Source organism: Pristiophorus japonicus, chromosome 1 (genome assembly GCF_044704955.1).
Source record: "Pristiophorus japonicus isolate sPriJap1 chromosome 1, sPriJap1.hap1, whole genome shotgun sequence".
In the NCBI taxonomy this organism is placed as follows: Eukaryota; Metazoa; Chordata; class Chondrichthyes; family Pristiophoridae; genus Pristiophorus; species Pristiophorus japonicus.
This window is the reverse complement of record NC_091977.1, coordinates 543,428,953-543,450,650: the sequence shown is the minus strand read 5'-3', so window position 1 is coordinate 543,450,650 and position 21,698 is coordinate 543,428,953. Positions and strand designations below refer to the sequence as shown.

Here is a 21,698-nt window from a genome sequence, read left to right as displayed (position 1 = left end):
AAACACTCCCAGGGCAGGTACAGGGGGTTAGATACAGAGTACAGCTCCCTCGACACTGTCCGATCAAACACTCCCAGGACAGGTACACGGGGTTAGATACAGAGTAAAGCTCCCTCTACACTGTCCCATCAAAAACTCCCAGGGCAGGTACAGCACGGGTTAGATACAGAGTAAAGCTCCATCTACACTGTCCCATCAAACACTCCCAGGACAGGTACAGCACGGGTTAGATACAGAGTAAAGCTCCCTCTACACTGTCCCATCAAACACTCCCGGGGCAGGTACAGGGAGTTAGATACAGAGTAAGCTCCCTCTACACTGTCCCATCAAACACTCCCAGGGCAGGTACAGCATGGGGTTAGATACAGAGTAAAGCTCCCTCTACACTGTCCCATCAAACACTCCCAGGGCAGGTACAGGGGGTTAGATATAGAGTAAAGCTCCCTCTGCACTGTCCCATCAAACACTCCCAGGACAGGTACAGCACGGAGTTAGATACAGAGTAAAGCTCCCTCTACACTGTCCCATCAAACACTCCCAGGACAGGTACAGCACGGAGTTAGATACAGAGTAAAGCTCCCTCTACACTGTCCCATCAAACACTCCCAGGGCAGGTACAGGAGGTTAGATACAGAGTATTGATCCCTCTACACTGTCCCATCAAACACTCCCAGGACAGGTACACGGGGTTAGATACAGAGTAAAGCTCCCTCTACACTGTCCCATCAAAAACTCCCAGGGCAGGTACAGCACGGGTTAGATACAGAGTAAAGCTCCATCGACACTGTCCCATCAAACACTCCCAGGACAGGTACAGCACGGGTTAGATACAGAGTAAAGCTCCCTCTGCACTGTCCCATCAAACACTCCCAGAACAGATACAGCACGGGTTAGATACAGAGTAAAGCTCCCTCTACACTGTCCCATCAAACACTCCCAGGGCAGGTACAGCATGGGGTTAGATACAGAGTAAAGCTCCCTCTACACTGTCCCATCAAACACTCCCAGGGCAGGTCCAGGTGGTTAGATACAGAGTAAATCTCCCTCTACACTGTCCCATCAAACACTCCCAGGGCAGGTACAGCACGGGTTAGATACAGAGTAAAGCTCCCTCTACACTGTCCCATCAAACACTCCCAGGACAGGTACAGGGGGTTAGATACAGAGTGAAGCTCCCTCTACACTGTCCCATCAAACACTCCCAGGGCAGGTACAGGGGGTTAGATACAGAGTTAGCTCCCTCTACAATGTCCCATCAAACACTCCCAGGGCAGGTACAGCATGGGGTTAGATACAGAGTAAGCTCCCTCTACACTGTCCATCAAACTCTCCCAGGGCAGGTACAGCACGGGTTAGATACAGAGTAAAGCTCCCTCTTCACTGTCCCATCAAACACTCCCAAGGCAGGTACACGGGGTTAGATACAGAGTAAAGCTCCCTCTGCACTGTCCCATCAAAAACTCCCAGGGCAGGTACAGCACGGGTTAGATACAGAGTAAAGCTCCCTCTACACTGTCCCATCAAACACTCCCAGGACAGGTACAGCACGGGTTAGATACAGAGTAAAGCTCCCTTTACACTGTCCCATCAAACACTCCCAGAACAGGTACAGCACGGGTTAGATACAGAGTAAAGCTCCCTCTACACTGTCCCATCAAACAATCCCAGGGCAGGTACACGGGGTTAGATACAGAGTAAAGCTCCCTCTACACTGTCCCATCAAACACTCCCAGGGCAGGTACAGGTGGTTAGATACAGAGTAAAGCTCCCTCTACACTGTCCCATCAAACACTCCCAGGGCAGGTACAGCACGGGTTAGATACAGAGTAAAGCTCCCTCTACACTGTCCCATCAAACACTCCCAGGACAGGTACAGGGGGTTAGATACAGAGTGAAGCTCCCTCTACACTGTCCCATCAAACACTCCCAGGGCAGGTCCAGGGGGTTAGATACAGAGTTAGCTCCCTCTACACTGTCCCATCAAACACTCCCAGGGCAGGTACAGCATGGGGTTAGATACAGAGTAAGCTCCCTCTACACTGTCCCATCAAACTCTCCCAGGGCAGGTACAGGGGGTTAGATACAGAGTAAAGCTCCCTCTACACTGTCCCATCAAACGCTCCCAGGGCAGGTACAGCACCGGGTTAGATACAGAGTAAAGCTCCCTCTCCACTGTCCCATCAAACACTCCCAGGACAGGTACTGGGGGTTAGATACAGAGTGAAGCTCCCTCTACACTGTCCCATCAAACACTCCCAGGGCAGGTACAGCATGGGGTTAGATACAGAGTAAAGCTCCCTCTACACTGTCCCATCAAACACTCCCAGGGCAGGTACAGGTGGTTAGATACAGAGTAAAGCTCCCTCTACACTGTCCCATCAAACACTCCCAGGGCAGGTACAGCACGGGTTAGATACAGAGTAAAGCTCCCTCTACACTGTCCCATCAAACACTCCCAGGACAGGTACAGGGGGTTAGATACAGAGTAAAGCTCCCTCTACACTGTCCCATCAAACACTCCCAGAGCAGGTACAGGGGGTTAGATACAGAGTAAAGCTCTCTCTACACTGTCCCATCAAACACTCCCAGGGCAGGTGCAGCACGGGTTAGATACAGAGTAAAGCTCCCTCTACACTGTCCCATCAAACACTCCCAGGGCAGGTACAGCACGGGTTAGATACAGAGTAAAGCTCCCTCTGCACTGTCCCATCAAACACTCCCAGGGCTGATGCAGCACGGGGTTAGATACAGAGTAAAGCTCCCTCTACACTGTCCCATCAAACACTCCCAGGGCAGATACAGGGGGTTAGATACAGAGTAAAGCTCCCTCTACACTGTCCCATCAAACACTCCCAGGGCAGGTACAGCATGGGGTTAGATACAGGGTAAAGATCCCTCTACACTGTCCCATCAAACACTCCCAGGGCAGGTACAGCACGGGGTTAGATACAGAGTAAAGCTCCCTCTACACTGTCCCATCAAACACTCCCGGGGCAGGTACAGGGAGTTAGATACAGAGTAAGCTCCCTCTACACTGTCCCACCAAACACTCCCAGGGCAGGTACAGCATGGGGTTAGATACAGAGTAAAGCTCCCTCTACACTGTCCCATCAAACACTCCCAGGACAGGTACAGCACGGGGTGAGATACAGAGTAAAGCTCCCTCTACACTGTCCCATCAAACACTCCCAGGGCAGGTACAGGGAGTTAGATACAGAGTAAAGCTCCCTCTACACTGTCCCATCAAACACTCCCAGGGCAGCTACAGCACGGAGTTAGATACAGAGTAAAGCTCCCTCTACACTGTCCCATCAAACACTCCCAGGGCAGGTACACGGGGTTAGATACAGAGTAAAGCTCCCTCGACACTGTCCCATAAAACACTCCCAGGACAGGTACACGGGGTTAGATACAGAGTAAAGCTCCCTCTACACTGTCCCATCAAACACTCCCAGGGCAGGTACACGGGGTTAGATACAGAGTAAAGCTCCCTCGACACTGTCCCATCAAACACTCCCAGGGCAGGTACAGGGAGTTAGATACAGAGTAAAGCTCCCTCTACACTGTCCCATCAAACACTCCCAGGACAGGTACAGCACGGGTTAGATACAGAGTAAAGCTCCCTCTACACTGTCCCATCAAACACTCCCGGGGCAGGTACAGGGAGTTAGATACAGAGTAAGCTCCCTCTACACTGTCCCATCAAACACTCCCAGGGCAGGTACAGCAACGGGTTAGATACAGAGTAAAGCTCCCTCTACACTGTCCCATCAAACACTCCCAGGGCAGGTACAGGGGGTTAGATATAGAGTAAAGCTCCCTCTGCACTGTCCCATCAAACACTCCCAGGACAGGTACAGCACGGAGTTAGATACAGAGTAAAGCTCCCTCTACACTGTCCCATCAAACACTCCTAGGACAGGTACAGCACGGAGTTAGATACAGAGTAAAGCTCCCTCTACACTGTCGCATCAAACACTCCCAGGGCAGGTACAGGAGGTTAGATACAGAGTATTGATCCCTCTACACTGTCCCATCAAACACTCCCAGGACAGTTACACGGGGTTAGATACAGAGTAAAGCTCCCTCTACACTGTCCCATCAAAAACTCCCAGGGCAGGTACAGCACGGGTTAGATACAGAGTAAAGCTCCATCGACACTGTCCCATCAAACACTCCCAGGACAGGTACAGCACGGGTTAGATACAGAGTAAAGCTCCCTCTACACTGTCCCATCAAACACTCCCAGAACAGGTGCAGCACGGGTTAGATACAGAGTAAAGCTCCCTCTACACTGTCCCATCAAACACTCCCAGGACAGGTACAGCACGGGGTTAGATACAGAGTAAAGCTCCCTCTACACTGTCCCATCAAACACTCCCAGGGCAGGTACAGGGAGTTAGATACAGAGTAAAGCTCCCTCTACACTGTCCCATCAAACACTCCCAGGGCAGCTACAGCACGGAGTTAGATACAGAGTAAAGCTCCCTCTACACTGTCCCATCAAACACTCCCAGGGCAGGTACAGGGGGTTAGATACAGAGTACAGCTCCCTCGACACTGTCCGATCAAACACTCCCAGGACAGGTACACGGGGTTAGATACAGAGTAAAGCTCCCTCTACACTGTCCCATCAAACACTCCCAGGGCAGGTACAGCATGGGGTTAGATACAGGGTAAAGATCCCTCTACACTGTCCCATCAAACACTCCCAGGGCAGGTACAGCACGGGGTTAGATACAGAGTAAAGCTCCCTCTACACTGTCCCATCAAACACTCCCGGGGCAGGTACAGGGAGTTAGATACAGAGTAAGCTCCCTCTACACTGTCCCACCAAACACTCCCAGGGCAGGTACAGCATGGGGTTAGATACAGAGTAAAGCTCCCTCTACACTGTCCAATCAAACACTCCCAGGACAGGTACAGCACGGGGTGAGATACAGAGTAAAGCTCCCTCTACACTGTCCCATCAAACACTCCCAGGGCAGGTACAGGGAGTTAGATACAGAGTAAAGCTCCCTCTACACTGTCCCATCAAACACTCCCAGGGCAGCTACAGCACGGAGTTAGATACAGAGTAAAGCTCCCTCTACACTGTCCCATCAAACACTCCCAGGGCAGGTACACGGGGTTAGATACAGAGTAAAGCTCCCTCGACACTGTCCCATAAAACACTCCCAGGACAGGTACACGGGGTTAGATACAGAGTAAAGCTCCCTCTACACTGTCCCATCAAACACTCCCAGGGCAGGTACACGGGGTTAGATACAGAGTAAAGCTCCCTCGACACTGTCCCATCAAACACTCCCAGGGCAGGTACAGGGAGTTAGATACAGAGTAAAGCTCCCTCTACACTGTCCCATCAAACACTCCCAGGACAGGTACAGCACGGGTTAGATACAGAGTAAAGCTCCCTCTACACTGTCCCATCAAACACTCCCGGGGCAGGTACAGGGAGTTAGATACAGAGTAAGCTCCCTCTACACTGTCCCATCAAACACTCCCAGGGCAGGTACAGCAACGGGTTAGATACAGAGTAAAGCTCCCTCTACACTGTCCCATCAAACACTCCCAGGGCAGGTACAGGGGGTTAGATATAGAGTAAAGCTCCCTCTGCACTGTCCCATCAAACACTCCCAGGACAGGTACAGCACGGAGTTAGATACAGAGTAAAGCTCCCTCTACACTGTCCCATCAAACACTCCTAGGACAGGTACAGCACGGAGTTAGATACAGAGTAAAGCTCCCTCTACACTGTCGCATCAAACACTCCCAGGGCAGGTACAGGAGGTTAGATACAGAGTATTGATCCCTCTACACTGTCCCATCAAACACTCCCAGGACAGTTACACGGGGTTAGATACAGAGTAAAGCTCCCTCTACACTGTCCCATCAAAAACTCCCAGGGCAGGTACAGCACGGGTTAGATACAGAGTAAAGCTCCATCGACACTGTCCCATCAAACACTCCCAGGACAGGTACAGCACGGGTTAGATACAGAGTAAAGCTCCCTCTACACTGTCCCATCAAACACTCCCAGAACAGGTGCAGCACGGGTTGGATACAGAGTAAAGCTCCCTCTACACTGTCCCATCAAACACTCCCAGGGCAGGTACACGGGGTTAGATACAGAGTAAAGCTCCCTCTACACTGTCCCATCAAACACTCCCAGGGCAGGTCCAGGTGGTTAGATACAGAGTAAATCTCCCTCTACACTGTCCCATCAAACACTCCCAGGGCAGGTACAGCACGGGTTAGATACAGAGTAAGCTCCCTCTACACTGTCCCATCAAACACTCCCAGGGCAGGTACAGCATGGGGTTAGATACAGAGTAAAGCTCCCTCTACACTGTCCCATCAAACACTCCCAGGACAGGTACAGCATGGGGTTAGATACAGAGTAAAGCTCCCTCTACACTGTCCCATCAAACACTCCCAGGGCAGGTACAGGGAGTTAGATACAGAGTAAAGCTCCCTCTACACTGTCCCATCAAACACTCCCAGGGCAGCTACAGCACGGAGTTAGATACAGAGTAAAGCTCCCTCTACACTGTCCCATCAAACACTCCCAGGGCAGGTACAGGGGGTTAGATACAGAGTACAGCTCCCTCGACACTGTCCGATCAAACACTCCCAGGACAGGTACACGGGGTTAGATACAGAGTAAAGCTCCCTCTACACTGTCCCATCAAAAACTCCCAGGGCAGGTACAGCACGGGTTAGATACAGAGTAAAGCTCCATCTACACTGTCCCATCAAACACTCCCAGGACAGGTACAGCACGGGTTAGATACAGAGTAAAGCTCCCTCTACACTGTCCCATCAAACACTCCCGGGGCAGGTACAGGGAGTTAGATACAGAGTAAGCTCCCTCTACACTGTCCCATCAAACACTCCCAGGGCAGGTACAGCATGGGGTTAGATACAGAGTAAAGCTCCCTCTACACTGTCCCATCAAACACTCCCAGGGCAGGTACAGGGGGTTAGATATAGAGTAAAGCTCCCTCTGCACTGTCCCATCAAACACTCCCAGGACAGGTACAGCACGGAGTTAGATACAGAGTAAAGCTCCCTCTACACTGTCCCATCAAACACTCCCAGGACAGGTACAGCACGGAGTTAGATACAGAGTAAAGCTCCCTCTACACTGTCCCATCAAACACTCCCAGGGCAGGTACAGGAGGTTAGATACAGAGTATTGATCCCTCTACACTGTCCCATCAAACACTCCCAGGACAGGTACACGGGGTTAGATACAGAGTAAAGCTCCCTCTACACTGTCCCATCAAAAACTCCCAGGGCAGGTACAGCACGGGTTAGATACAGAGTAAAGCTCCATCGACACTGTCCCATCAAACACTCCCAGGACAGGTACAGCACGGGTTAGATACAGAGTAAAGCTCCCTCTGCACTGTCCCATCAAACACTCCCAGAACAGATACAGCACGGGTTAGATACAGAGTAAAGCTCCCTCTACACTGTCCCATCAAACACTCCCAGGGCAGGTACAGCATGGGGTTAGATACAGAGTAAAGCTCCCTCTACACTGTCCCATCAAACACTCCCAGGGCAGGTCCAGGTGGTTAGATACAGAGTAAATCTCCCTCTACACTGTCCCATCAAACACTCCCAGGGCAGGTACAGCACGGGTTAGATACAGAGTAAAGCTCCCTCTACACTGTCCCATCAAACACTCCCAGGACAGGTACAGGGGGTTAGATACAGAGTGAAGCTCCCTCTACACTGTCCCATCAAACACTCCCAGGGCAGGTACAGGGGGTTAGATACAGAGTTAGCTCCCTCTACAATGTCCCATCAAACACTCCCAGGGCAGGTACAGCATGGGGTTAGATACAGAGTAAGCTCCCTCTACACTGTCCCATCAAACTCTCCCAGGGCAGGTACAGCACGGGTTAGATACAGAGTAAAGCTCCCTCTTCACTGTCCCATCAAACACTCCCAAGGCAGGTACACGGGGTTAGATACAGAGTAAAGCTCCCTCTGCACTGTCCCATCAAAAACTCCCAGGGCAGGTACAGCACGGGTTAGATACAGAGTAAAGCTCCCTCTACACTGTCCCATCAAACACTCCCAGGACAGGTACAGCACGGGTTAGATACAGAGTAAAGCTCCCTTTACACTGTCCCATCAAACACTCCCAGAACAGGTACAGCACGGGTTAGATACAGAGTAAAGCTCCCTCTACACTGTCCCATCAAACAATCCCAGGGCAGGTACACGGGGTTAGATACAGAGTAAAGCTCCCTCTACACTGTCCCATCAAACACTCCCAGGGCAGGTACAGGTGGTTAGATACAGAGTAAAGCTCCCTCTACACTGTCCCATCAAACACTCCCAGGGCAGGTACAGCACGGGTTAGATACAGAGTAAAGCTCCCTCTACACTGTCCCATCAAACACTCCCAGGACAGGTACAGGGGGTTAGATACAGAGTGAAGCTCCCTCTACACTGTCCCATCAAACACTCCCAGGGCAGGTCCAGGGGGTTAGATACAGAGTTAGCTCCCTCTACACTGTCCCATCAAACACTCCCAGGGCAGGTACAGCATGGGGTTAGATACAGAGTAAGCTCCCTCTACACTGTCCCATCAAACTCTCCCAGGGCAGGTACAGGGGGTTAGATACAGAGTAAAGCTCCCTCTACACTGTCCCATCAAACGCTCCCAGGGCAGGTACAGCACCGGGTTAGATACAGAGTAAAGCTCCCTCTCCACTGTCCCATCAAACACTCCCAGGACAGGTACTGGGGGTTAGATACAGAGTGAAGCTCCCTCTACACTGTCCCATCAAACACTCCCAGGGCAGGTACAGCATGGGGTTAGATACAGAGTAAAGCTCCCTCTACACTGTCCCATCAAACACTCCCAGGGCAGGTACAGCACGGGTTAGATACAGAGTAAAGCTCCCTCTACACTGTCCCATCAAACACTCCCAGGGCAGGTACAGCACGGGTTAGATACAGAGTAAAGCTCCCTCTACACTGTCCCATCAAACACTCCCAGGACAGGTACAGGGGGTTAGATACAGAGTAAAGCTCCCTCTACACTGTCCCATCAAACACTCCCAGAGCAGGTACAGGGGGTTAGATACAGAGTAAAGCTCTCTCTACACTGTCCCATCAAACACTCCCAGGGCAGGTGCAGCACGGGTTAGATACAGAGTAAAGCTCCCTCTACACTGTCCCATCAAACACTCCCAGGGCAGGTACAGCACGGGTTAGATACAGAGTAAAGCTCCCTCTGCACTGTCCCATCAAACACTCCCAGGGCTGATGCAGCACGGGGTTAGATACAGAGTAAAGCTCCCTCTACACTGTCCCATCAAACACTCCCAGGGCAGATACAGGGGGTTAGATACAGAGTAAAGCTCCCTCTACACTGTCCCATCAAACACTCCCAGGGCAGGTACAGCATGGGGTTAGATACAGGGTAAAGATCCCTCTACACTGTCCCATCAAACACTCCCAGGGCAGGTACAGCACGGGGTTAGATACAGAGTAAAGCTCCCTCTACACTGTCCCATCAAACACTCCCGGGGCAGGTACAGGGAGTTAGATACAGAGTAAGCTCCCTCTACACTGTCCCACCAAACACTCCCAGGGCAGGTACAGCATGGGGTTAGATACAGAGTAAAGCTCCCTCTACACTGTCCCATCAAACACTCCCAGGACAGGTACAGCACGGGGTGAGATACAGAGTAAAGCTCCCTCTACACTGTCCCATCAAACACTCCCAGGGCAGGTACAGGGAGTTAGATACAGAGTAAAGCTCCCTCTACACTGTCCCATCAAACACTCCCAGGGCAGCTACAGCACGGAGTTAGATACAGAGTAAAGCTCCCTCTACACTGTCCCATCAAACACTCCCAGGGCAGGTACACGGGGTTAGATACAGAGTAAAGCTCCCTCGACACTGTCCCATAAAACACTCCCAGGACAGGTACACGGGGTTAGATACAGAGTAAAGCTCCCTCTACACTGTCCCATCAAACACTCCCAGGGCAGGTACACGGGGTTAGATACAGAGTAAAGCTCCCTCGACACTGTCCCATCAAACACTCCCAGGGCAGGTACAGGGAGTTAGATACAGAGTAAAGCTCCCTCTACACTGTCCCATCAAACACTCCCAGGACAGGTACAGCACGGGTTAGATACAGAGTAAAGCTCCCTCTACACTGTCCCATCAAACACTCCCGGGGCAGGTACAGGGAGTTAGATACAGAGTAAGCTCCCTCTACACTGTCCCATCAAACACTCCCAGGGCAGGTACAGCAACGGGTTAGATACAGAGTAAAGCTCCCTCTACACTGTCCCATCAAACACTCCCAGGGCAGGTACAGGGGGTTAGATATAGAGTAAAGCTCCCTCTGCACTGTCCCATCAAACACTCCCAGGACAGGTACAGCACGGAGTTAGATACAGAGTAAAGCTCCCTCTACACTGTCCCATCAAACACTCCTAGGACAGGTACAGCACGGAGTTAGATACAGAGTAAAGCTCCCTCTACACTGTCGCATCAAACACTCCCAGGGCAGGTACAGGAGGTTAGATACAGAGTATTGATCCCTCTACACTGTCCCATCAAACACTCCCAGGACAGTTACACGGGGTTAGATACAGAGTAAAGCTCCCTCTACACTGTCCCATCAAAAACTCCCAGGGCAGGTACAGCACGGGTTAGATACAGAGTAAAGCTCCATCGACACTGTCCCATCAAACACTCCCAGGACAGGTACAGCACGGGTTAGATACAGAGTAAAGCTCCCTCTACACTGTCCCATCAAACACTCCCAGAACAGGTGCAGCACGGGTTAGATACAGAGTAAAGCTCCCTCTACACTGTCCCATCAAACACTCCCAGGACAGGTACAGCACGGGGTTAGATACAGAGTAAAGCTCCCTCTACACTGTCCCATCAAACACTCCCAGGGCAGGTACAGGGAGTTAGATACAGAGTAAAGCTCCCTCTACACTGTCCCATCAAACACTCCCAGGGCAGCTACAGCACGGAGTTAGATACAGAGTAAAGCTCCCTCTACACTGTCCCATCAAACACTCCCAGGGCAGGTACAGGGGGTTAGATACAGAGTACAGCTCCCTCGACACTGTCCGATCAAACACTCCCAGGACAGGTACACGGGTTAGATACAGAGTAAAGCTCCATCTACACTGTCCCATCAAACACTCCCAGGACAGGTACAGCACGGGTTAGATACAGAGTAAAGCTCCCTCTACACTGTCCCATCAAACACTCCCGGGGCAGGTACAGGGAGTTAGATACAGAGTAAGCTCCCTCTACACTGTCCCATCAAACACTCCCAGGGCAGGTACAGCATGGGGTTAGATACAGAGTAAAGCTCCCTCTACACTGTCCCATCAAACACTCCCAGGGCAGGTACAGGGGGTTAGATATAGAGTAAAGCTCCCTCTGCACTGTCCCATCAAACACTCCCAGGACAGGTACAGCACGGAGTTAGATACAGAGTAAAGCTCCCTCTACACTGTCCCATCAAACACTCCCAGGACAGGTACAGCACGGAGTTAGATACAGAGTAAAGCTCCCTCTACACTGTCCCATCAAACACTCCCAGGGCAGGTACAGGAGGTTAGATACAGAGTATTGATCCCTCTACACTGTCCCATCAAACACTCCCAGGACAGGTACACGGGGTTAGATACAGAGTAAAGCTCCCTCTACACTGTCCCATCAAAAACTCCCAGGGCAGGTACAGCACGGGTTAGATACAGAGTAAAGCTCCATCGACACTGTCCCATCAAACACTCCCAGGACAGGTACAGCACGGGTTAGATACAGAGTAAAGCTCCCTCTGCACTGTCCCATCAAACACTCCCAGAACAGATACAGCACGGGTTAGATACAGAGTAAAGCTCCCTCTACACTGTCCCATCAAACACTCCCAGGGCAGGTACACGGGGTTAGATACAGAGTAAAGCTCCCTCTACACTGTCCCATCAAACACTCCCAGGGCAGGTCCAGGTGGTTAGATACAGAGTAAATCTCCCTCTACACTGTCCCATCAAACACTCCCAGGGCAGGTACAGCACGGGTTAGATACAGAGTAAAGCTCCCTCTACACTGTCCCATCAAACACTCCCAGGACAGGTACAGGGGGTTAAATACAGAGTGAAGCTCCCTCTACACTGTCCCATCAAACACTCCCAGGGCAGGTACAGGGGGTTAGATACAGAGTTAGCTCCCTCTACAATGTCCCATCAAACACTCCCAGGGCAGGTACAGCATGGGGTTAGATACAGAGTAAGCTCCCTCTACACTGTCCCATCAAACTCTCCCAGGGCAGGTACAGCACGGGTTAGATACAGAGTAAAGCTCCCTCTTCACTGTCCCATCAAACACTCCCAAGGCAGGTACACGGGGTTAGATACAGAGTAAAGCTCCCTCTGCACTGTCCCATCAAAAACTCCCAGGGCAGGTACAGCACGGGTTAGATACAGAGTAAAGCTCCCTCTACACTGTCCCATCAAACACTCCCAGGACAGGTACAGCACGGGTTAGATACAGAGTAAAGCTCCCTTTACACTGTCCCATCAAACACTCCCAGAACAGGTACAGCACGGGTTAGATACAGAGTAAAGCTCCCTCTACACTGTCCTATCAAACAATCCCAGGGCAGGTACACGGGGTTAGATACAGAGTAAAGCTCCCTCTACACTGTCCCATCAAACACTCCCAGGGCAGGTACAGGTGGTTAGATACAGAGTAAAGCTCCCTCTACACTGTCCCATCAAACACTCCCAGGGCAGGTACAGCACGGGTTAGATACAGAGTAAAGCTCCCTCTACACTGTCCCATCAAACACTCCCAGGACAGGTACAGGGGGTTAGATACAGAGTGAAGCTCCCTCTACACTGTCCCATCAAACACTCCCAGGGCAGGTCCAGGGGGTTAGATACAGAGTTAGCTCCCTCTACACTGTCCCATCAAACACTCCCAGGGCAGGTACAGCATGGGGTTAGATACAGAGTAAGCTCCCTCTACACTGTCCCATCAAACTCTCCCAGGGCAGGTACAGGGGGTTAGATACAGAGTAAAGCTCCCTCTACACTGTCCCATCAAACGCTCCCAGGGCAGGTACAGCACCGGGTTAGATACAGAGTAAAGCTCCCTCTCCACTGTCCCATCAAACACTCCCAGGACAGGTACTGGGGGTTAGATACAGAGTGAAGCTCCCTCTACACTGTCCCATCAAACACTCCCAGGGCAGGTACAGCATGGGGTTAGATACAGAGTAAAGCTCCCTCTACACTGTCCCATCAAACACTCCCAGGGCAGGTACAGGGGGTTAGATACAGAGTAAAGCTCCCTCTACACTGTCCCATCAAACGCTCCCAGGGCAGGTACAGCACGGGGTTAGATACAGAGTAAAGCTCCCTCTACACTGTCCCATCAAACACTCCCAGGGCAGGTACAGCACGGGTTAGATACAGAGTAAAGCTCCCTCTACACTGTCCCATCAAACACTCCCAGGACAGGTACAGCACGGGTTAGATACAGAGTAAAGCTCCCTCTACACTGTCCCATCAAACACTCCCAGGACAGGTACAGGGGGTTAGATACAGAGTAAAGCTCCCTCTACACTGTCCCATCAAACACTCCCAGGGCAGGTACAGGGGGTTAGATACAGAGTAAAGCTCTCTCTACACTGTCCCATCAAACACTCCCAGGGCAGGTGCAGCACGGGTTAGATACAGAGTAAAGCTCCCTCTACACTGTCCCATCAAACACTCCCAGGGCAGGTACAGCACGGGTTAGATACAGAGTAAAGCTCCCTCTACACTGTCCCATCAAACACTCCCAGGGCTGGTGCAGCACGGGGTTAGATACAGAGTAAAGCTCCCTCTACACTGTCCCATCAAACTCTCCAAGGGCAGATACAGGGGGTTAGATACAGAGTAAAGCTCCCTCTACACTGTCCCATCAAACACTCCCAGGGCAGGTACAGGGGGTTAGATACAGGGTAAAGCTCCCTCTACACTGTCCCATCAAACACTCCCAGGGCAGGTACAGCACGGGGTTAGATACAGAGTAAAGCTCCCTCTACACTGTCCCATCAAACACTCCCAGGGCAGGTACAGCACGGTGTTAGATACAGAGTAAAGCTCCCTCTACACTGTCCCATCAAACACTCCCAGGGCAGGTACAGGGAGTTAGATACAGAGTAAAGCTCCCTCTACACTGTCCCATCAAACACTCCCAGGGCAGGTACAGAACGGAGTTAGATACAGAGTAAAGCTCCCTCTACACTGTCCCATCAAACACTCCCAGGGCAGGTATAGGGGGTTAGATACAGAGTAAAGCTCCCTCGACACTGTCCCATCAAACACTCCTAGTGCAGGTACAGGGGGTTAGATATAGAGTAAAGCTCCCTCTGCACTGTCCCATCAAACACTCCCAGGACAGGTACAGCACGGAGTTAGATACAGAGTAAAGCTCCCTCTACACTGTCCCATCAAACACTCCCAGGACAGGTACAGCACGGAGTTAGATACAGAGTAAAGCTCCCTCTACACTGTCCCATCAAACACTCCCAGGGCAGGTACAGGAGGTTAGATACAGAGTATTGATCCCTCTACACTGTCCCATCAAACACTCCCAGGACAGGTACACGGGGTTAGATACAGAGTAAAGCTCCCTCTACACTGTCCCATCAAAAACTCCCAGGGCAGGTACAGCACGGGTTAGATACAGAGTAAAGCTCCCTCTACACTGTCCCATCACACACTCCCAGGACAGGTACAGCACGGGTTAGATACAGAGTAAAGCTCCCTCTGCACTGTCCCATCAAACACTCTCAGAACAGGTACAGCACGGGTTAGATACAGAGTAAAGCTCCCTCTACACTGTCCCATCAAACACTCCCAGGGCAGGTACAGGGAGTTAGATACAGAGTAAAGCTCCCTCTACACTGTCCCATCAAACACTCCCAGGGCAGGTACAGAACGGAGTTAGATACAGAGTAAAGCTCCCTCTACACTGTCCCATCAAACACTCCCAGGGCAGGTACAGGGGGTTAGATACAGAGTAAAGCTCCCTCGACACTGTCCCATCAAACACTCCTAGTGCAGGTACAGGGGGTTAGATATAGAGTAAAGCTCCCTCTGCTCTGTCCCATCAAACACTCCCAGGACAGGTACAGCACGGAGTTAGATACAGAGTAAAGCTCCCTCTACACTGTCCCATCAAACACTCCCAGGACAGGTACAGCACGGAGTTAGATACAGAGTAAAGCTCCCTCTACACTGTCCCATCAAACACTCCCAGGGCAGGTACAGGAGGTTAGATACAGAGTATTGATCCCTCTACACTGTCCCATCAAACACTCCCAGGACAGGTACACGGGGTTAGATACAGAGTAAAGCTCCCTCTACACTGTCCCATCAAAAACTCCCAGGGCAGGTACAGCACGGGTTAGATACAGAGTAAAGCTCCCTCTACACTGTCCCATCAAACACTCCCAGGACAGGTACAGCACGGGTTAGATACAGAGTAAAGCTCCCTCTGCACTGTCCCATCAAACACTCTCAGAACAGGTACAGCACGGGTTAGATACAGAGTAAAGCTCCCTCTACACTGTCCCATCAAACACTCCCAGGGCAGGTACACGGGGTTAGATACAGAGTAAAGCTCCCTCTACACTGTCCCATCAAACACTCCCAGGGCAGGTACAGGTGGTTAGATACAGAGTAAATCTCCCTCTACACTGTCCCATCAAACACTCCCAGGGCAGGTACAGGGGGTTAGATGCAGAGTTCGCTCCCTCTACACTGTCCCATCAAACTCTCCCAGGGCAGGTACAGCACGGGTTAGATACAGAGTAAAGCTCCCTCTTCACTGTCCCATCAAACACTCCCAGGGCAGGTACACGGGGTTAGATACAGAGTGAAGCTCCCTCTACACTGTCCCATCAAAAACTCCCAGGGCAGGTACAGCACGGGTTAGATACAGAGTAAAGCTCCCTCTACACTGTCCCATCAAACACTCCCAGGACAGGTACAGCACGGGTTAGATACAGAGTAAAGCTCCCTCTACACTGTCCCATCAAACACTCCCAGGGCAGGTACACGGGGTTAGATACAGAGTAAAGCTCCCTCTACACTGTCCCATCAAACACTCCCAGGGCAGGTACAGGTGGTTAGATACAGAGTAAAGCTCCCTCTACACTGTCCCATCAAACACTCCCAGGGCAGATACAGGGGGTTAGATACAGAGTAAAGCTCCCTCTACACTGTCCCATCAAACACTCCCAGGGCAGGTACAGGGGGTTAGATACAGGGTAAAGCTCCCTCTACACTGTCCCATCAAACACTCCCAGGGCAGGTACAGCACGGTGTTAGATACAGAGTAAAGCTCCCTCTACACTGTCCCATCAAACACTCCCGGGGCAGGTACAGGGAGTTAGATACAGAGTAAGCTCCCTCTACACTGTCCCATCAAACACTCCCAGGGCAGGTACAGCATGGGGTTAGATACAGAGTAAAGCTCCCTCTACACTGTCCCATCAAACACTCCCAGGACAGGTACAGCACGGGGTTAGATACAGAGTAAAGCTCCCTCTACACTGTCCCATCAAACACTCCCAGGGCAGGTACAGCATGGGGTTAGATACAGAGTAAAGCTCCCTCTACACTGTCCCATCAAACACTCCCAGGGCAGGTACAGCACGGAGTTAGATACAGAGTAAAGCTCCCTCTACACTGTCCCATCAAACACTCCCAGGGCAGGTGCAGGGGGTTAGATACAGAGTAAAGCTCCCTCGACACTGTCCCATCAAACACTCCGAGGGCAGGTACACGGGGTTAGATATAGAGTAAAGCTCCCTCTGCACTGTCCCATCAAACACTCCCAGGACAGGTACAGCACGGAGTTGGATACAGAGTAAAGCTCCCTCTACACTGTCCCATCAAACACTCCCAGGACAGGTACAGCACGGAGTTCGATACAGAGTAAAGCTCCCTCTACACTGTCCCATCAAACACTCCCAGGGCAGGTACAGGAGGTTAGATACAGAGTATTGATCCCTCTACACTGTCCCATCAAACACTCCCAGGACAGGTACAGCATCTCCCAGACTCAGAGTGCTGGCCCCCTCTCCAGTGATATTTTTCATTTCCTTCTGCAGTCGCCTTGTGTTCTCTCAGAACACCAGTTTGCACCACATTTTGGGCAAATTTTTAATAATTTATATCAGGGTTGTGGGTGTCGCTGGCAAGGCTGGCATGTATTGCCCATCCCTAGTTACCCTTGAGAAGGTGATGCGCTTACTTCTTGAGCCGCTGCTGTTCATGCGGTGCAGGTACACCCACAGTGCTGTTCGGGAGGGAGTTCCAGGATTTTGACCCAGCCATGAAGAAATGGTGATATATTCCCAAGTCAGAATGGTGTGTGACTTGGAGGTGGTGGTGTTCCCATGCGTCTGCTGCCCTTGTCCTTCTGGCTGATAGAGGTCGTGGGCTTGGGAGGTGTTGTTGAAGAAGCCTTGGCGATTTGCTGCAGTGCATCTTGTAGATGGTGCTCACTGCAGCCACGGTGTGCCGGTGGTGGAGGGAGTGAGTGTTGAAGGTGGTGGAGGGAGTGAGTGTTGAAGGTGGGGGATGGGGGGCCAATCAAGCGGCTGCTTTGTCCTGGATGGTGTCGAGCTTCTTGGTGTTGTTACAGCTGCACCATCCAGGCAAGTGAAGAGTGTTCCATCACTCTCCTGACTTGTGTCTTGTAGATGGTGGAAAGGCTTTGGGGAGTCAGGAGGGGAGACACTCACCGCAGAATACCCAGCCTCCGACCTACAGTAGTCATGGCATATATGTGGCTGGTCCAGTTAAGTTTCTGGTCAATGGTGACTCCCAGAATGTTGATGGTGGGGGATTTGGCGATGGGAATGCCGTTGAAAGTTAGGAGGAGGTGGTTAGATTTTCTTTTGTTGGAGATGGTCATTGCTTGCCACTTGTGTGGTGCGAATGTTACTTGCCACTGTTCAGTTCTGGCTTGGATGTTGTCCAGGCCTTGCTGCAGGCGGGCATGGACTGCCTCATATCTGAGGAACTGCGAATGGAGCTGAACTGTGCAATCATCATCGAACAGTCCTACTTCTGACCTTGTAATGGAGGGAAGGTCATTGATGAAGTTGCCAATTTGTGCACAGCAAGGTCCCACAAACAGCAATGAGGTGAATGACGATAATCTGTTTTTGAGGAATAAATTTTAGCCAGGGCAACGGGGAGAAAACCCATGCTCTTCTTCGAAGTAGTTCAATGCGTTATTTTACATTTACCTGAGAGGTCAGAGGGGGTCCCAGTACTGCACTTGGAGTGTCAATCTGGATTATGGGCTCAAGTCTCTGGAGTGGGATTTGAACCCAAATCTTTTGACTCGGAGGCAAGTGTACTACCAACTGAGTCACAAATGACACTGACAGAACCTCTTAGTCAAATAAATCAAACTGTTTCTCTTGTGCCCTTAGCTATCCCACAAGACCAGGTCACGTGGTACTGCAGAACTTCAATCTCACCCTGCCTGCCTCAAAGATGGTGGCCATTGTGGGACAATCCGGGACAGGTGAGGTTAGTTTGATGGCTCTTTGATATTGATGTCCACCTCCTGCTTCCTCGACCCCATTCCCACCAAACTGCTGTCCACCCAACTTCCGTTTTTGGCACTCATGTTAACTGATATTGTTAACAGTTCTCTTTCCTGAGGTGCTGCCTCATCCATTTCAAATCTGCTGTCATCGTCCCTCTGCTCAGAAAACCCACCCTTGACCCCCTCTGTCCTTACAAACTTCCGCCCCCTTCGCCAAACTCCCTTCCCTCGCCAAAGTCCTTGAATGTGCTGTTGCATCCCAAATCTGTGCCCATCTTTCCCTCTATTCTTTGTCCCCCAACGCCTCTCCACCACATCCAGCCGGGTGGGACCGCACTCGCCTGGTTCCATTCTTATTTATCTAATCGTAGCCCGAGAATCACCTGCAATGGCTTCTCTTCCCACCCCCCCATCGTTACCTCTGGTGTCCCCCAAGGATCTATCCTTGGCCCCCTGCTATTTCCCATCTACATGCTGCCCCTCGCTGACGACACCCAGGTCTACCTCACCACCACCCAACACTGCTCTACCCTCCACGGTCTCTGATTTGTCACACTGCTTGTCCGACATCCAGTATTCGATGAACAGAAATTTCCTCCAACAAAATTATTGTGTTCCAAACACAGATGAGACTGCACACAGGGAGGTTAAAGTAACAGTGACCTCAGTCTTTATTAAGACACTCCAGAGTGAGGAACAGGCCTTAGGGGCCGGCTTATATACAGTGCTCCCATGCTGGGATCCCTTGGGACTTCAGGGGATGCACTCCCTGGTGGCGGAACATGGGAATGCATGCTTTACAGATACACAACAGAAATATTGGGAAGACCGAACCCATTGTCTTCGGTCCCCGCCACAAACTCCGTACCAGAGCTACAGACTTCACCCCTCTCCCCGTCTGAGGCTGAACCAGACCGTTCGCAACCTTGGTGTCTTTTTGATTCCAAGATGAGTTTCTGTGCAATTATCTGTTCCATCTCCTTCCACCGTAACATCGCCTGACTCCGCCCGTGCCTCAGCTCAACTGCTGCTGAAATCTTTATCCATGCCTTAGTTACCTCTAGACTCAACTATTCCAACGCATTCCTGACAAGTCTCCCATCTTCCGCCCTCCATTAACTTCAATTCATCCAAAACCCCATTACATTGGCTCCCGGTCCGGCAACGCCTCGATTTAAAAATTCTCATCCATGTTTTCAAATACCTCCATGACCTTGCGCCTCCCTATCTCTCTAATGTCCTCCAGCCCTACAACCCTCTGAGATCTCTGCCATCCTCCAAATCTGGCCTCTGAGCATCCCCTATTTTCTTCGCTCCACCATCGGTGACCGTGCCTTCTGTTGTCTGGACCCTAAGCTCTGGAATTCCCGGCCTAAACCTCTCCGCCTCTCTACCTCTCTCCTCCTTCAAGATGCTCCTTAAAACCTAGCTTTGACTAAGCTTTTGGTCACCTGTCCTCTTGTGGCTTGGTGTCAAATTTTGTTGATAATCGCTCCTGTGAAATGCCATGTGATGTTTTACTATGTGCAAGGTGCTATATAAACACAGGCTGATGTTGTGGATATATGTGGGACAGGCAAGGACAGTTTGATGGCTCTGATAGCGCTACTTATGGGTCAGTTCTGCTGTTAATCTGCTTCCTAACGTATGATTAAAATCATTTGAAGGCAAGTCGACAGTAGCTTCTCTGCTGGAGAGGTTCTACGACCCGATCAGTGGAGTGATCACCTTAGACGGATATGACCTCAGGACCCTGGATCCAAATTGGCTGCGCAGTCGTATTGTTGGATACATCAGCCAGGTTAGCAATCTCCCCCCTCTCTCCCCACTCCCTCACCCCTCCCTCTCCTCTACACCTCCCCTTCCCGTCGCTCCCCTCCCTTTCCCTTCTCCCTTCGACCCCTGCCCTAACCCCTCTCCTACTTCTCCCCTCATTCCCCCACTCCACTCCTCCTACCCTCCCTCTCCTCTCCTCCCTCTCTACACCCTTCATTTCTTCTACCCCTCCCCTAACCCCTCTCCTCCTTCTCGCCTCATTCCCCCCACTCTGCTCCCCCTCCCTCTCCCCTCCCCATCCCTCATTCCCCCACTCCTTTCCCCCTCTCCTCTCCCCCCCTTCCTGCCCTCTCATCTCCTCCCCCTTCACACCCCTACCCCTCCCCTTCCCTCTCCTCCATCTCCCCTCATTCCGTCTCCATTTCCCCTCCCTCTCCTCCATCCCCTCTCCTCCATCCCCTCCCCCTCCCTTCCCCCTCTCCTCCCTCTCCTCCTCCTCTACCCCTACCCTTCCCACACCAACTCTCTCCCCTCCCCATCCCTGACCCCTCCCCAGCTCTTCTTACCATCTCCTCAACCTCTCCTCTTCCACCTCTTGTACGTCTCCCCTCTCCTCTCTGCACCCCACCTCACTTACACCTCCCTCGGTCCCTCGCCACCCCTTTTTCTTCTCTTCCCCGCACTTCTCTGAAGTGTTAAAGTGTTAAGGTTCTCTCCAGGGTGGGGCTGCTGTTAATGTCCGCCCCGAAGTTGATGTTCGCTCAGTCATGTATATGAATTGCAGGAACCAGTGCTTTTCGGCTCCACCATCAAGGAGAATATTCGATTTGCAAAGCCAGACGCCTCTGATGAGGAGGTGTACGAGGCGGCGCGGCAGGCAAACGCAGATGGCTTCATCGAGAGCTTCCCTGATGGATACATGACCATTGTGGGTATGTGTGGCAGCACATCTTAAACCTGATGATAGAACATGTACTCACAGAGAACACTCAGAGAACTCGGAACACATCACGAACACACCCCAAATCATCAAACACACACAGAACACACCCCAAATCATCAAACACACACAGAACACACCCCAAATCATCAAACACACACAGAACACACCCCAAATCATCAAACACACACAGAACACACCCCAAATCATCAAACACACACAGAACACACCCCAAATCATCAAACACACACAGAACACACCCCAAATCATCAAACACACACAGAACACACCCCAAATCATCAAACACACACAGAACACACCCCAAATCATTAAACACACACAGAACACACC

The 21,698-nt window shown here is 51.4% G+C and overlaps 1 protein-coding gene across 1 annotated transcript in view; it reads left to right on the top strand.

The window, feature by feature from the left end:
• abcb8 (ATP-binding cassette, sub-family B (MDR/TAP), member 8) overlaps positions 1-21,698 on the top strand; it is a 179,186-nt gene that overhangs the window by 142,331 nt on the left and 15,157 nt on the right. The window contains exons 12-14 of the mRNA XM_070897065.1: positions 18,513-18,607; positions 20,299-20,432; positions 21,192-21,339. Of these exons, the coding sequence (XP_070753166.1) occupies positions 18,513-18,607; positions 20,299-20,432; positions 21,192-21,339 (377 nt within the window). The remainder of the gene's footprint in view (positions 1-18,512; positions 18,608-20,298; positions 20,433-21,191; positions 21,340-21,698) is intronic.